This window comes from Colletotrichum truncatum (assembly GCF_014235925.2).
Source record: "Colletotrichum truncatum strain CMES1059 chromosome Unknown Contig_0002, whole genome shotgun sequence".
NCBI lineage: Eukaryota > Fungi > Ascomycota > Sordariomycetes > Glomerellales > Glomerellaceae > Colletotrichum > Colletotrichum truncatum.
The window spans coordinates 1,510,582-1,524,288 of NW_027222399.1; the positions used below are offsets into that span (position 1 = coordinate 1,510,582).

General features: G+C 54.0%; 5 protein-coding genes across 5 annotated transcripts; 2 read left to right on the top strand and 3 right to left on the bottom strand.

Moving 5' to 3' along the window:
* Positions 1 to 802: 802 nt before the first annotated feature.
* On the bottom strand, positions 803 to 1,519 carry CTRU02_203378 (uncharacterized protein; the record flags this gene model as incomplete). The annotated part of the gene is made up of 1 exon (XM_036724002.1): positions 803 to 1,519. The coding sequence occupies one exon, from the start codon at positions 1,517 to 1,519 to the stop codon at positions 803 to 805; it is 717 nt and encodes a 238-aa protein (XP_036584116.1).
* Positions 1,520 to 2,085: 566 nt separating this feature from the next.
* On the bottom strand, positions 2,086 to 4,008 carry CTRU02_203379 (choline dehydrogenase; the record flags this gene model as incomplete). Its single annotated transcript, XM_036724003.1, has 2 exons — positions 2,086 to 3,436; positions 3,494 to 4,008. The coding sequence occupies 2 exons, from the start codon at positions 4,006 to 4,008 to the stop codon at positions 2,086 to 2,088; spliced, it is 1,866 nt and encodes a 621-aa protein (XP_036584117.1).
* A 1,430-nt stretch (positions 4,009 to 5,438) lies between these two features.
* Positions 5,439 to 6,269, top strand: CTRU02_203380 (kinetochore protein spc25; the record flags this gene model as incomplete). Its single annotated transcript, XM_036724004.1, has 2 exons — positions 5,439 to 5,664; positions 5,722 to 6,269. The coding sequence occupies 2 exons, from the start codon at positions 5,439 to 5,441 to the stop codon at positions 6,267 to 6,269; spliced, it is 774 nt and encodes a 257-aa protein (XP_036584118.1).
* A 1,440-nt stretch (positions 6,270 to 7,709) lies between these two features.
* CTRU02_203381 (bZIP transcription factor) lies at positions 7,710 to 9,689 on the top strand (the record flags this gene model as incomplete). Its single annotated transcript, XM_036724005.2, has 3 exons — positions 7,710 to 7,998; positions 8,222 to 8,519; positions 8,546 to 9,689. 3 exons carry the CDS (start codon positions 7,710 to 7,712, stop codon positions 9,687 to 9,689), a joined length of 1,731 nt encoding a protein of 576 aa, XP_036584119.2.
* Positions 9,690 to 10,691: 1,002 nt separating this feature from the next.
* CTRU02_203382 (uncharacterized protein) lies at positions 10,692 to 12,436 on the bottom strand (the record flags this gene model as incomplete). Its single annotated transcript, XM_036724006.1, has 5 exons — positions 10,692 to 11,425; positions 11,497 to 11,717; positions 11,776 to 11,830; positions 11,881 to 12,300; positions 12,394 to 12,436. The coding sequence occupies 5 exons, from the start codon at positions 12,434 to 12,436 to the stop codon at positions 10,692 to 10,694; spliced, it is 1,473 nt and encodes a 490-aa protein (XP_036584120.1).
* Positions 12,437 to 13,707: the final 1,271 nt, after the last annotated feature.

The following is a 13,707-nucleotide window of genomic DNA, read 5'->3' on the forward strand; positions in this document are numbered from 1 at the left end:
TCATGTCAGGGAGATTCCGAAAGTTTACACAAGGACATCTGGAGCATTCCGGCCGGTCATGTGAGGTTCTTATTTGTCGTCTCTTTCCGTCTAGTTTTTTTTTTTTTTTTCTCGTTGGAGGAGGTATTGTGTGATAAACGTTGCTGGCGGGTCGTTTGATTGGGTGCTCGGCACACGCGCCGCGGACAGCGTGAACCGGGATACCTTTCCGTGAGCTCTGTATTTCTTATGTAGCATGACACGAACATGGTCAATGCGCTTGCTTGGATTTAGAGATTTGGGTAATCATTTCTGTCCTCTTTGGAAACTAATCAAAACTTTGTGTGAGAGACCCCCCCTTGTGCTGCCTGCCGCTGGTCTGCGGCTTGGGATCCAGTTCTAGTTCGGTCTCGCGATGAGGTGGGTTGGGTTTTGTGTGTTTTGGTTGATGATGCGGGTGTTTCTTGTAATGTATTCTTTGGTACTTTTCGAGGTTCCCCTGATGGGTCGTCGTCCTATGGGCCGAGTCTCTGCCGCCGCTGGAGTATTTCCTTGACGACGGCGGTATTTCTTTCGGGGAAACCACTAGTCGTGTAACAGTTCGACAACGTACACAGCTCAGTTCCAGTCGTGCTCCTCATGATCCACACTTTGTACCTGGTACAGCAACTCGCAAGTGGTGTCCTGATTGATGATGCCTTGTAGTTCATCAACATAGACGCAGCAATGAGCACTAACACGGTTGGTTTAAAAGACCCAAACTAACTTATTCGGGGCGATATTAACAGCTTGAGTAAACCCCGCCACTCGTCCATACTTTCACTTAACCCGCCGCAGGAGGAGCTGGAGGAGCAGGCGGTTCAGGAAGATCAACGACCGCAGGGATTCCACCCGTCCCATTCACATCCACCACAACAATCAGCTTCAGGGCAGTAGGCCCAACAGCCCACTCCAATAATCCCGTCAGCGCCTCCCCCGCAACCTCATCAAGACGAGCCTCCCTCACGACGTCAGAGACGATAGGTCTGTTTCCAGACCCGCTGGCGGTGAGAACGTTGACGTTGAAGAGCCCAAGTTGTCCGCCCCCAAACACCACCGCTTGGTTCATGCCAGGCGTGACCGTCATCGGCCCAGGACCGTAGGAATGTAGGTAGTTGACGCCGCCTGTGTAGGTCATGGCCAGCGGCCAGCCAGGTAATCCTTGCTGGGGGACCGGCTGCGGGACCGCATACGGGACGTTGACGTTGACGATTTGAGCGGGCTGGTAAATGGGTAACGTGAATGTGGCTATGCTCGTGTTGATGTTGCCTGGGAGCCAGACGACGCGGCCGTTGCGTGTGAAGTAGAGCGTTATCTGCGCCTCGACTACGGGGTCTGCGCGACCAAGGCGGGTCACGGAGTCGCGGATCAGGGTTAGGATGTCTGATTTCGTTGCGGCGGGCGAGGGTAGACGGAGATGGAGGCTACGGTTCCATGGAGGAGGACCGTTGGGGGAATTCGAGAAGAGGTGGGTTTCGAGGATTATATGGCTATCTGCCATTGCGCTGGTGTTGTTTTCGCTTTGTTAGCTGATTTGAAACCTCTGGAGGCAATGGTATAGCAAAGATTACCTGAAATTATGGTGAAGGACCGCTTCTTTGAGAGGAACTGGATGGTGATAGCACGGAAAGCTGCCTGCTTAGATGGCGAAAGGGGAATTTGCTACGGTAGAGTGAAGAGCGATTTCTCAGCTGCAGTAGCTGGACTTGGAACAAGAGGGTTTCTCACACGACAAGCTTGTCATAGAAAAGAGGGACATCGAAGGCAAGTAAGCATCGACTTGTGGCTCTCGCGGGAAGGGCTTAAAGTATGTGACCACCAGAACTTGACGATGATTCAGACTGCAAGGTCCTTAGGCCGGAGGTAATTCACTTCAACTGAACCAGAAATGTGTGGTTCTCACGACAAAGGTATGAGCATACACGAAAACACAAAGGTAAGCATAAAGGCTATGCTCATTCATAAAGACCGCCCAAGACCAAGCAGTTTTTCACGTCCACAGTGAGATGTTAACTTGGAGCCTATGGAATACTAGACCAGCCGCGGAAAGATAACAAGCTGAACCTTTCATCCCTTGAGCTCCGCCAGAATAGTATCGGACGCCTTCTGGCTGATCATGAATGTAGCCACGACAGGGAAGACACCAGGGATTCTCGGGAAAGCGCTAGCATCCACAACACGGAGCCCATCAACACCTCTTACGCGGAACTTTGAATCCAGCACAGCATTCTTGTTTCCATCAGAGCCGATTGCACACGTACTTGTAGGATGATGTCCAAAAGTCTGGGCCTCGATCCAACTCTCGTCAACTTTAGGATCGGAACACACACCAGAAGCCTGGATGTTGGGACATGGGGGTTCCCGAGGGGTAATGGGACCCGACGGGCCAGCAACCTTGGCATAAATTCGTCGCACCCAGGCGACAACGTCCTTCATGGCTCCCATATCTGCTTCGCGGCCCTGCTTGAACAGGTTGAAGTTGATCTCGGGCACGTCCTGTGGGTTGGCCGACAAAAGCTTGACGGTACCCGCGCGGTTCTGCGGATGCTGCCTGACCATAGAGACGCCATACGTCCCGGCTGGGTCTACGGGAAGAGCAGCGTTTGACTGATTACTCGGCCAGAAGCCCCTAAAAGCGTACGGCCCTTGCATGAGGAACATGTCGCGCTCGCCGTATGGTGCGTGCTGCGTCTTGTACATCACGCATCCGCCTGAGCCGAAGCCCCCAGCTTGGGAGCGGAGAGAACCAACGACGGGCATCTCTTGGTTATCCTGCATGTTCGTCCCGACACCGGGTGAGTCAACAAGTACAGGAATGTTGAATTTGCGCAGTTCTTCCGCTGGTCCTATGCCGCTTAGCTTTAGGAGCTGCGGAGAATTGAAGGTACCTCCTGACAGGATGACCTCACGACGGGCAGTGGCTGTGCGTTTGTCGCCCTTGGGCCCATTGGGATTGTGCCTCGCATCGGCTTTGTATAGAGACTTTCCAACGAGATATTCCACACCCTTCGCCTTGGGCTTGCCTCCCGAGGTATCGAAGATGATCTTGGTTGCGAGAGAATTCTGAGACAGAGTAAGTGGGAACTGGCGCGTATTGATGGCTTCGGTTATGTAGTCCCTGGAACTGTATCGCTGACCATTGGCACGGGCATGTCGTGCGAATCCGTAGATGCCTACAGTGGTGTCGCGATTAGGATTAAGGTCGTTGGAGTCGCGGCTGACTAGCTGTACGAGTTGGTTTGGGTTCTGACCCAAGTCGTTGGCCATTGCAGTCAGCACTCCTGCAATGGGCCCGGTGACGCTCGTGGTTTTGTCCATGTTTGTCTGGAACCAGCCATTAAAACCGTGCCCAGGAGTACCGACGGGAAGATAGTTGTTCTTCTCGATTGACTCGAAAACTTTGCGCATGTTATTTGCTCTGTCTATGGTTAGTCCCTGCTTGTTTGTGTTTGGTTCAGTTATGGCATGAACTTACGCCCATGTGGTATCGTTAGTCAGCTCAACAACGTAGTTCCAGTCGCTGTCAGTCGGGAGGAATGTAGCCATGGCGTTGATCATGGAAGAGCCTCCGACAGTGGCGCCGCGAGGGTAGTATATGCCCAGGAGCTTTGCATCGGAGGGAACATTCTTGTTGCCAACCCAGTAGGAGCCGTCGCGGGCTCGCCAGGTTACAAAATTGTTCCGCTTGTTCTTTTCGTCTTCCTCGTAATGCTTTACGAAGAAATCCCAGGTAATGGAAGGCGGGTATTGATTTGAGCCGGTTGCCACGCTGGTGTCGCCAGCCTCCAGTATCAGGACGGAGTACCCGGCTTTCGCTAGGTTTACGGCAACAGGACCTCCGCCAGGACCGCTACCGATTACAATGTAGTCATACTCATCGGCGGCAGCTTGAGCAGGAGCGGCAATAACATGATTGGTGAAAAGGATGAAAAACAGGAGCACACGAAAGAGCCTTCCAAAGACTTGCGTCTCTTGGTGGGCGGACCTCATTTTGTGCACGCCGAGATCTATCAAACGATAAGCGATGTCCGCAGTATATAGTAGTCTAAGTAAGCCAGAACGGCGACGAGATACGTACGGCAGCAGCAGGAGCCAACGCTGTAATGTTGAGTTGAGGATTTGGCTCACGGTAATAGACCAGAAATCGGGAACGAAGCTGTTGCGTCCACGACTTAGCTGTTTTTCAATAAACTAGATGGTTTATAAACCGTAGGTGCGTAGCCATCGATTAATATTTGAGGAGACTTCCAGACAGAGTGTTTTTCTCTCTTATAAGCAACCCATATGGCTAGTTGACCATATGTTTTTCTTACCTTGAGTTTGAATGTCTCCAGTTCAAGTGCCTTTTTCTTCAGTCCTTGCCAAGAGCATAGTCGCCCAGCCTAGATTCAGGCAAAATTAGGCATAAGGAGGGGGTTCAATATCCACAACTCGAACTGAAGAAGCCACTGGCTGCTCTAGAGTAGATATTATATGATGGAATATAGTCAATGTCGGCAAATAACTGCATTCTCCCGCATGGAGCCCGACTGTCACATTCAGCAACCATTTGGTAACGTGGAGGCGGGGAACGGGTCATTTACCGCACGTCAGTGGCAAGAGTACCACGTTCCGTTGAGAGGCTACCTCTTTAAAGAAGGAGCCATGAATGAGTGCAGTCCTTTTGGGCGAATTGATCTCATGCTTTACCCCATTTTTGACCAGTGAAATTGCCTATTGGCTGCGTTGCCAACGCGCCATCTGCACGTGGTGCGTTGATGTTGCCTTGCATGAGGAGTTGTCCAGGAATCGACCGATTGGGCCCACGGCAATAAACAACAAGGAGAGGTATTCAATTCTCAAGGACAATCTAGTTATGTGATTGAGTCTATCTCAACCTAGTGCTGCAACGTCCATGGCTTGTGGTGAGACGGCATAGGTAAAGCTAGTCCTCACTGTGTTATTGGTGTAGTTCTGGCAGTTTAGCAGGAGTATCACCCAAATGAGCGGCAGGGGTTATTAAGCCTGAGAACTGCCCTTTCTTCAAAATAAAGGCTGGTATATAATGACAGAAAGCAAGCAAGAATAACATACGTGGGTCTCATCTTACAATGGGGTACAGTTAGGACTTACTCCTCTAGACAGTGTTAAATGTACAATGCTGAATGCTATACTTACTAGTAATGCAGTGACAGATCCCCTAGCGTAGATCGTATGTTGTGATGAGTCATCTCGTTTAGTCAGCAGATCGTGCCTCCTTTCTGGCACCTGAAGATTTGTTGACATAGCAACGGGTGTCATAAACACCAAAAATACTATCCCACCTGGCATAATCCACCATATACCGTCACCTCATCACATGCGATTTTCCAAATAGGCACCCGACCTATCCTCCGACTGCAATAAAACCACCACTGAGATTTCGCAGTACGATCGCCACCATGTCTTCGGCATTCGAATCGTCGCTGTCTGCCAGCATCAACCGTCAGTCCCTGATGGCAACGCCATCAGTAGCGGATACCCTCCCAAACGCGAATTTCGGCTTCGACGAGCTTCGTGACCGCATGTCCAAGTTCTCGTCGAAATTCGACATTTTTATTGAGCAGGGCCGCAAACGTGTTTTGGAGGAGAGGAACCAATTTCGCATGAACATCGCAGAACTTCAAGGTACGTCAAACGCGACCGATCGAATATTTCACAGCCAATACTAACGATGCATTGCAGAGGATCAGCGCATGAAGAAGAAGGACATTGAAATCCTCCAACTCAAGACCAGCACACATCAGCAGACGGTCCAAAAAGAAAAGGCCGAGACACGCGAGATGCAAGCCGCCATCGCACAGCTTGCGGAAGAGCGCGATAAGCATCTGGCAACACGCGACGCCCTCAAGAAACAGATCGAGGAGACACAAAAAGAGATCGACGCCCGACTGGCTGCACAGCGGGCACACGCGAAGCAACTCGAAGCGCAATCGCGATTCAACGTTCCCGAGCTCGAGTTTTGGCAGCAGAACCTCGGCCTACGGATAGAAGGGGCGGGCCAGGACGATCGACTCAAGTTTATCTACACATACGTTGACGAGAAGGACTGGGAAAGAGAGGCATGGTTTGAGCTTTGCACCTCGAGCAGGGACTATGACATCCGACACTGCCGGCCCAAGCTTGAGCGCGAGCGCGTGGAAAGGGTGCTGGACCAACTCAATGAGACGCGGGAACTGGCGGTGCTGCTCAAGGGCATGCGTGAGCTGTTTGTAGAAGCGATGAAGGCATGAGGGCTCTTTTCTTCTTTTTTTTTTTTGGTCCGGGAACGTCTGGAGACGTCTGTAGGTTGACGATATTTGACGATTACGATAATGGCTTTGAATGGATACCCAGGTTGTTGAGAGCTGGTTTTGGCTTGTATACGTGGCGGAATAGCATTTGAGGCTTAATGCCAACTCCGGCTGGGCTTAACAACAAATGGTTTCTTGGTTCCCCGTGTTCTTTTGTCCACGGCGCGTTGGGCTTGTGGCGGCAACATCCGTTGAAATGGTCTTCTCAAGACCCTCTTCCACTCGTAGGTTTTCTGGACGGATACCATGGTTTCTGCACTGGACCATCCTCTGGTAAGGCCAATCGCAACTGAGGTCTGTGCTAACATTAAGCTTGTCTCTCCCTCAAAACCACACAACGAGCGCGAGACAAAACCCGTCCTAGTAGCGAAGAAGCATAAAACCGGCAAGTTTCTGTAGCATGTGTGTGTTTGGCGCTTGGGCAATCGTCCTGATCAGATTTGGGCACTCGCAGAGCGCATGGCTGCAATCAAAGCCAGCGTTCCATTCGTACAATTCGATCGGCCTCGTGGCCTGCCGCAACAAACTCTAATCCAAACCATCGGTTTGAGTTTTGTTCCCCTCCTCCTGAGTTTGCTCATTGTTACATTTTCAAAGAAGTAGAAACGGCAACTTGTGGAAAATTTTCTGCTGTTTCCGGCGAGCTACATTCTTCTTCAGCGGCACTGAATTTAGGACGAGACAGTTAGGAGGGCTTGCCATCAGAATCGAGGCGCTGCCTTCGACCCTTGTCTTGCCCCCTCCAAACTGCACGAGACTAGCGCAACTTAGTACCGTTTTCCAGGCTAGTCATGACTCGGAAACTTGGCTCTCCGACGCCGCCGCCTGGTTCCTGAATGATTCATTATCCCCTCCTATTCGCCTGTTTCCCCCGTCCTTCCAGACCAACCCGATCCCGGGAGGACCAAAAAAAAAAAAATCCCGAACCATTCTTTCCTCGTACCCAAAGAATTTCCTGCCCACTGTTTCGTTGCCCAGCTGGTCCTAGGACCTGCAACTGCCGAACCCTTGTTCCACCAGAGCAAGACAGCAAAACAGCCCAACGCGGGTGTCGTACGGGGTCCAAGGAGTACTTCGTCCGGCCTAGCAAGGGGGCCGCAGAGCAGAAAGATATCCGGCCAAGGGGCTCCGATATTACCTTAGCACTTCCGATACTCCCCCTACTAATCTCGTTTGCTATCTGGTCCACATAACGGACAGGCCTGTGCCTTTCGGCCGTCGCCGCTGCCGCTCGCCTCCGCGCGATCACGGCCAATACCGGCAAGACCGGCCCCTCCCGACACGGCGGTGCTTGCTCTAAGAGTTGAGCAGCCGAAATCACGGATGCGGCTCACCTTCCGCCCGTGCTGCTGAACCAAGTCCTCGGTTTCACAACCTCCCATGGCCCCCGATGCCCCTTCCCACCCCAGTCCGGCGGGCTCCGTGGCCTCATCGGTAACCACTACCACCCTGGTGAACAACAAGAAGCGCAGTGTTCCCGACAGTGATGCTAGTCCACCAGCCCCGGGTTATGCCGATATCAACACTCCAACCGGACCCGGACCCGGTCCCGGGGCCTCGCCTGCCTCTCAACCTCCTACCGATACGACTAAGAAGCGTCGTACCGGTCCCGGATCTAGGGGCGTTGCAAACCTAACGCCAGAGCAACTGGCCAAGAAGCGCGCCAACGGTGAGCACTCTGCCAACTGCTTGTTTGCTCTTTCGCCTGTTTACCGTACCTCGTTCGCTGCGTCATGTTCATCTTTCTGCTCTACGTCCGTACCTGATATCACCCGCCCGTGATGAAGATTCCCTGTATCTTCCTCCTGGCTGCTCCCCCACCACAATGCCAACTGCAACTTTCGTATCTGACGGGGAACGTAAAAAGCTAATCATGCATCCGTGACCAAAAGACAGAGAAGCTCAAAGAGCCATTCGCGAGCGCACCAAGAACCAAATCGAGACGCTGGAACGTCGCATCCAGGAACTCACCTCACAACAGCCCTACCAGGAGCTCCAAGCCGTCCAGAGGGCCAAGGAGGCTGTCGAGGCAGAGAATGCAGACCTAAAGCGTCGCCTGCAGGCATTCATCTCCTCCATCCAACCGCTGATCTCTCCGTCAGTCCAACAACGTAAGTCGTCCCGCACTACATCCGCCCAACCCTGCACGCTCCGCTCTCGGCACGGCCCTGACCGAACCGCACAGAACCGGTAGACCCTGTCTTCCCGTCCCCCAGCGGGAGCTACTCACATCCCGCACATCATCCCAACGGGCCCATATCAGCCAACAACGTGTCGACGCCCAACAGCGCCGCCTCGCCCGCCTCCATGGACCCCACGGCCAACTGGCAGTCCTCCGGCGCTGGAGGCGTCTCGGACCTCTCACCGCCGAACCACATGTACGCCGCGGGCAAGATGCTCAACCAGCAACGGCAGGAACTCCGCCACGGCCTAGACCTAGGGCCGGAGCGTCTCGGTCTGGAATTCCTCCTCGACCCTAGCCTCCGCGTCGGCAAGATCCAGAGCGGGGCCAACGGCGCACAGGACTCCTCTCACTACAACCACGTCCCGATGAAGCACGACTGGACCGGCGTGGGGCCAGTCTCTCACAGCCGCAGCCCGTCCATCAGCGGCCCGACCGTTCACACCCCACGTTCGCAAACCGACCACGTGCCGCCGCCCTTACCCACCCCGTCAGTCCCTTCTGAGCCGAGAGCGCCGGCGACCTGCACAGCGGAGCTGAAGAACTGCGGCCCGACATGCCCCCTTGACAGTCTCCTCCTCGACTTCCTCCACGAGCGTCGCCAAAGAGCCGCAGACGGCCTCTCCACGCAGGAAGTCATCGGGCCGCGCTACCCCTCCGTGCTCTCCCTCCTCAACCCCTCAAACAGCAAATACTCTCACCCGCTGTCGAAAGTCTTCACCGACATCCTCGCCACGTTCCCCGACCTCTCGGCCCTGCCCCAGCGCACGGCGGTGCTCTACATCATGTTCCTCATCATGCGCTGGCAGATCTCCCCGACGCAGGAGAACTACGACCGCCTCCCGGAGTGGGTGCGCCCGCGGCCCTCGCAGATCCTCACAGAGCACCCGGCATGGATCGACCATGTGCCCTTCCCCGCCATGCGCGACAAGCTCTGCCGCGAGTACAACCCGCGCGAGTACCTGTTTGACAACTTCTTCGTCCCCTTCACCACTACTCTGAGCCTCAACTGGCCATACGAGGAGACCGACACACTGCTGCAGGTCCCGGACTCGGACGAGGTGGTCATCAACCCGGTATTCGAGCGGCACCTCCGTCGTCTGGAGAACTGGACCCTCGGGCCGGCTTTTCACCAGACGTTCCCTAAGCTCGCGGGGACGTATAACCTGAAGCTATGAGAATAATGTAAAAAGGTACGAAGGAAGGGGGGGGGGGGGGGGGGGGGGGGGGGAAGAAAGAAAAAAGGGAGGGAGAGGAGGGCATGTGTAATGTTTGAAAGGGGGCCCGGTGGTTGTTGCCCCTTTTACGGATCGGTTCTATTGCTCGCGAGGCATTCGTGGGTCCGGCTCAGGCGTTGTTCAATTTTTTTTCCCCTTCTTTTCTTTTTCATGTGAGGAGTCTGTACTATTACTACCATCACTGCTGCTACAAGCGAGCCTATAGGCGTCTTTAGGTCAATGCTGGACTGGCGGTCATCGTCGGGTGGGCGGCTTCGACTTTTTTCCTTTGATTCTTTTTTTATCGAGACTGGGAGTGTGCAGGATATAGGGAACGGCCCAGGCCCCCAAGACGGCGTAGAGGAAAATGGTATGGCAAAAATGAATTGCGGATCTGCTTCGTGGCCATCGACAATGGACGAGGACGACTTTTTTTAATGTTACTCCATGTTCAGTATATGCGGGTTCCATGCGTATTCCGTCCCTCGTGCTCGTGATTCGGTGCTTCGAGGGTGGGTAATCTATATTGTAGGTCCGGATAGCGTGTATTTAACCGAAATGATTCAACGACAGCGGAATGAACAACAGCGATAGCTATAGGTCCTCCTTTTGGCTTGTATACGTTTCGGAGCCAGCACGGAGAGAGGACATCGTTTGCCGGTCCATCTCGACGTCCCGTGTTGGCATAACCAAATCCCAGACAATGTCAATGTCTCTGGGGCATCGACGACGATGGCCACCCATACAAAGGAGGCAATCGTATAGATGCGCCGCCAAGGACACAGGATATAATTGTAATTCATGGTGATATTTTCGGGTGTAATACCCTGTGGCGATGATCAAATGCTACGCTACATCACTCCCCCAAACCCAACATCGCAGTCCCGAATACAGCATTCAGAATCCATTTCTCCAAACAAAGCCGTCGTCGCCGGCTAGGGTATCCTACTCCCACAGAGAGTTTCAACACTCATCATCCGTCGCAACGGACCCGACGGAAAACATCTTCAAATTCGGCCCTACGCCCACGAACAAACTCGGGTGCCTCCTCCCCGGCATCGTCTGAAACTGGAGACTCTTCACCGGCGTCCTGGCCTTGATAACGTCCACGGCGGGACACCGAAGCCTCCTGCCCGACAACAGCGAGTACATCCCTACAGATCCGTCATCATGAGCGGCCGCCACGACGCCCGAAGCCACGTCGACGTCCCAGCCGATGTGCATGTGCGCCTCGTTCCGGTATGCCGCAAACTCGACGACGGGCTTGGTGCCGTTCGGCTTCGACCGGCGGTAGCGGATATCAAAAACCGCCATCCGGGACCGAGGTCCCGCGGTGACGAACTGGTGCCGGTTGACGGCTTTTAGGTGTGCTATGGGCCCCGCAGGCAGGGATTCCCATTCGGACCACTTGACGCGAAGGTCGATCAGCTTCACGTCGCGGTTGCGTCCGCCAGCTAGGAGGACGCTGGGGTTTTCGGGGAGGAAACTCTGGTCGAAGAAGTCGCCCTCCGCGGGACCTGGCCGCGGTCGTTGGGGGCCGAGCCAATGGATACGTTCGTCGGATGTTAGTTTGAGAAGGCCATAGCTGGTTCCGATGATGCAGGTTAGGGATGACGATGAGGGTGGCGCGGGTGTTGTTTGGTTTACTACGCCTTCTCGTCGGCCTGTGTTGAAGGCGATGTGGCGGAGGTTGTTTGCTGCAAGAGGTGAGTCTTTGGACTGAATTGAAAGAAGAAAGGCACTGGTAGGGGATCAAGGGGCAAGTTACCTCGGTCAAGAAGCCAAAGGGGCCGGTCGTCGTTTGGTGCTGATTTGGGAGGGGAGAAGAGAAATATGTCGCAGGTGTTGCTGGGTTCGCGGGAGGTGACAATCATGCGGTGGGAGTGAGGGTGGTAGTTTATAGATGAGATTTGCGGACAACCGATCATCTCGTGGCGATGCGAGAGACGGTGTTCCGGACGGCCGGACGTATCCGTACTGAAGGATATCCTGAGTAGTGTCAGCACGATGACCTGAAATCACGATTGAGACTTTTTTTTGGTAATACCTCTCGTTCTCATCCGTGGGAATATAAGACCCAATCAAAGTCTCCTCGTCGACAGCTACCTTCTCAGCAAAGGATATCTCCAAAACCAGGGGCTCATCAACTCACTCGCATACGCAACCCCCAGCCCCGTCTTGACATCGTCCCCGCCGACATAAAAGCACGGAATGTTGGGGAACCTCTGCCTTGCGAAGCTAGGCACAAAAGGCACGTCTCCCTTGTCCGTCAAGCTCGTCGTCCACGCAACGGCTGGCACATCTTCTAGTCCAAACTCGCCGCCGGCGCCGGCACGTAACTTCCTCTCCCGCCGTGAGACACCAAGCTCGGCCTCTAAGAAACCGCCGAGCAGCGGGTCCCGGAGGATGGCGGACCGGACAATGTGCCGCTTCAGGCGTTCCCGGCGGGCCGCCACCGCCTCGGCCTCGCGGTGCTGGATCTTACGGCGCTTGACGCTCTCGGCGGACCACGCGGCGTTTTGCGGGGCCGACTGGGCCTTTTCAATTTTGAAATACTTACCCTTTTCTTCATCTAACCGTCCGAGTCAGCCGTGGTCATGTAAGAACAGAGTCATGCCGAGGAGAGACTATGGGTGATGTAGGGGTAGGGGCGTGTCGATATTACCGTAGTAAAACCCAGGGATTTGCATCCGTTGTTGGGGTGCCATGGCGTCGGAGCAGACGAGCGCTCTGGGTAGTGCAGTGCCTTCGGCTCCGAACAAAAGGGGTAGAAATAAGAAGGTGTCGGATGACGAAGACACTGGTCTTCCAGTATTCTAAGGGGAGTGTTGCGTGTATACGTTTGTGTGTGTTTATATGCGTGTATCGTCTAAGAGACGGTGACCAGAGGAGATGAGTAAATTTGCCAGATGTGGAAGAAGCCACCGTCCTTTTTGCCCCCAAGAGAGTAAAACACTAAAGAAGAAAGGCACGAATCCTGTGTTAGTTCCCTTTCCGTTTTCTCATCCAAAGATCCAGACAGGGCAGCACACAGTTTCTCGAGCTAAGGAGATGATACTGTGACCAGAGCTGAATAGCGTATGCCGCTTGTTGGGCTTGATGGTGTGCAACAACAACAGCAGCAAACTACAGACAGATTGTCAATCGCACGTGTAATTGGGAAAAACGTGCATGGAAGCTCGTGTACGATGTCGTCTTGGTGATGACAAAGAGAGTAACCCCCGAAGGAAGATGGCGTCGGTGGCGCCGAGCAGGCAATGTGGTACGGCAACAACGGACAAGATAGAAGGTCGATGTGCGGCAGGAAGGCCGGGGGAGACAACCACCACCACAGAAAAAAATAAAAGTGGGTAACACGGTGAAGTGGCGGTCGGTGCCGGTCCCCCGGAAGGGGGGTGTGCTCTTAGGGTGTGTGGTGGTGGTAGTAGTGGTGGTGGTGGGTGGTACACTGCATTAGACAGCGCCATAGCCAGTGCTTACATTCGCTGCATTTACCCCCATCTAAGGCACCTCCACAAAATGCGACAAGCCTCCAAATGCCGTGGAGACTTGCAGCCAAACCTCGATCGCGCCGGGAGAAACAGCGAGACTAACACTATACTAGATGCTATCGGCCTCGCTACAATGGTCGGCCGCTCTAGAAGAACTCTTAGTCTTTCCCGCCTTTTCATGCTTGTGAAGAGTGCTTTCTCCAGCCACCGCTTGTTTGACAGCGGCGGTCTGGCTGGGCAGCGCTACAAAAGCTTGGCTTCACCTTCGCAGAGTCTTCGAGGCTAGGCGGCTCCGGGGGGATGTTTCCTCTACCTGTTAGTCTTCGAGTGTGATATAGTTCGGGAGCAGCTTCCGACGGCAGACGCCGATGGTTTCGTGACGCCGGCCATTATCGGCGAAGTGCAGGATGGCTCTAGGTCATTTGATTACCAACCTCCTAAGACGAAAAGATTTGTAAAACGTTCTACGAACCGCCAATTCTCTACTC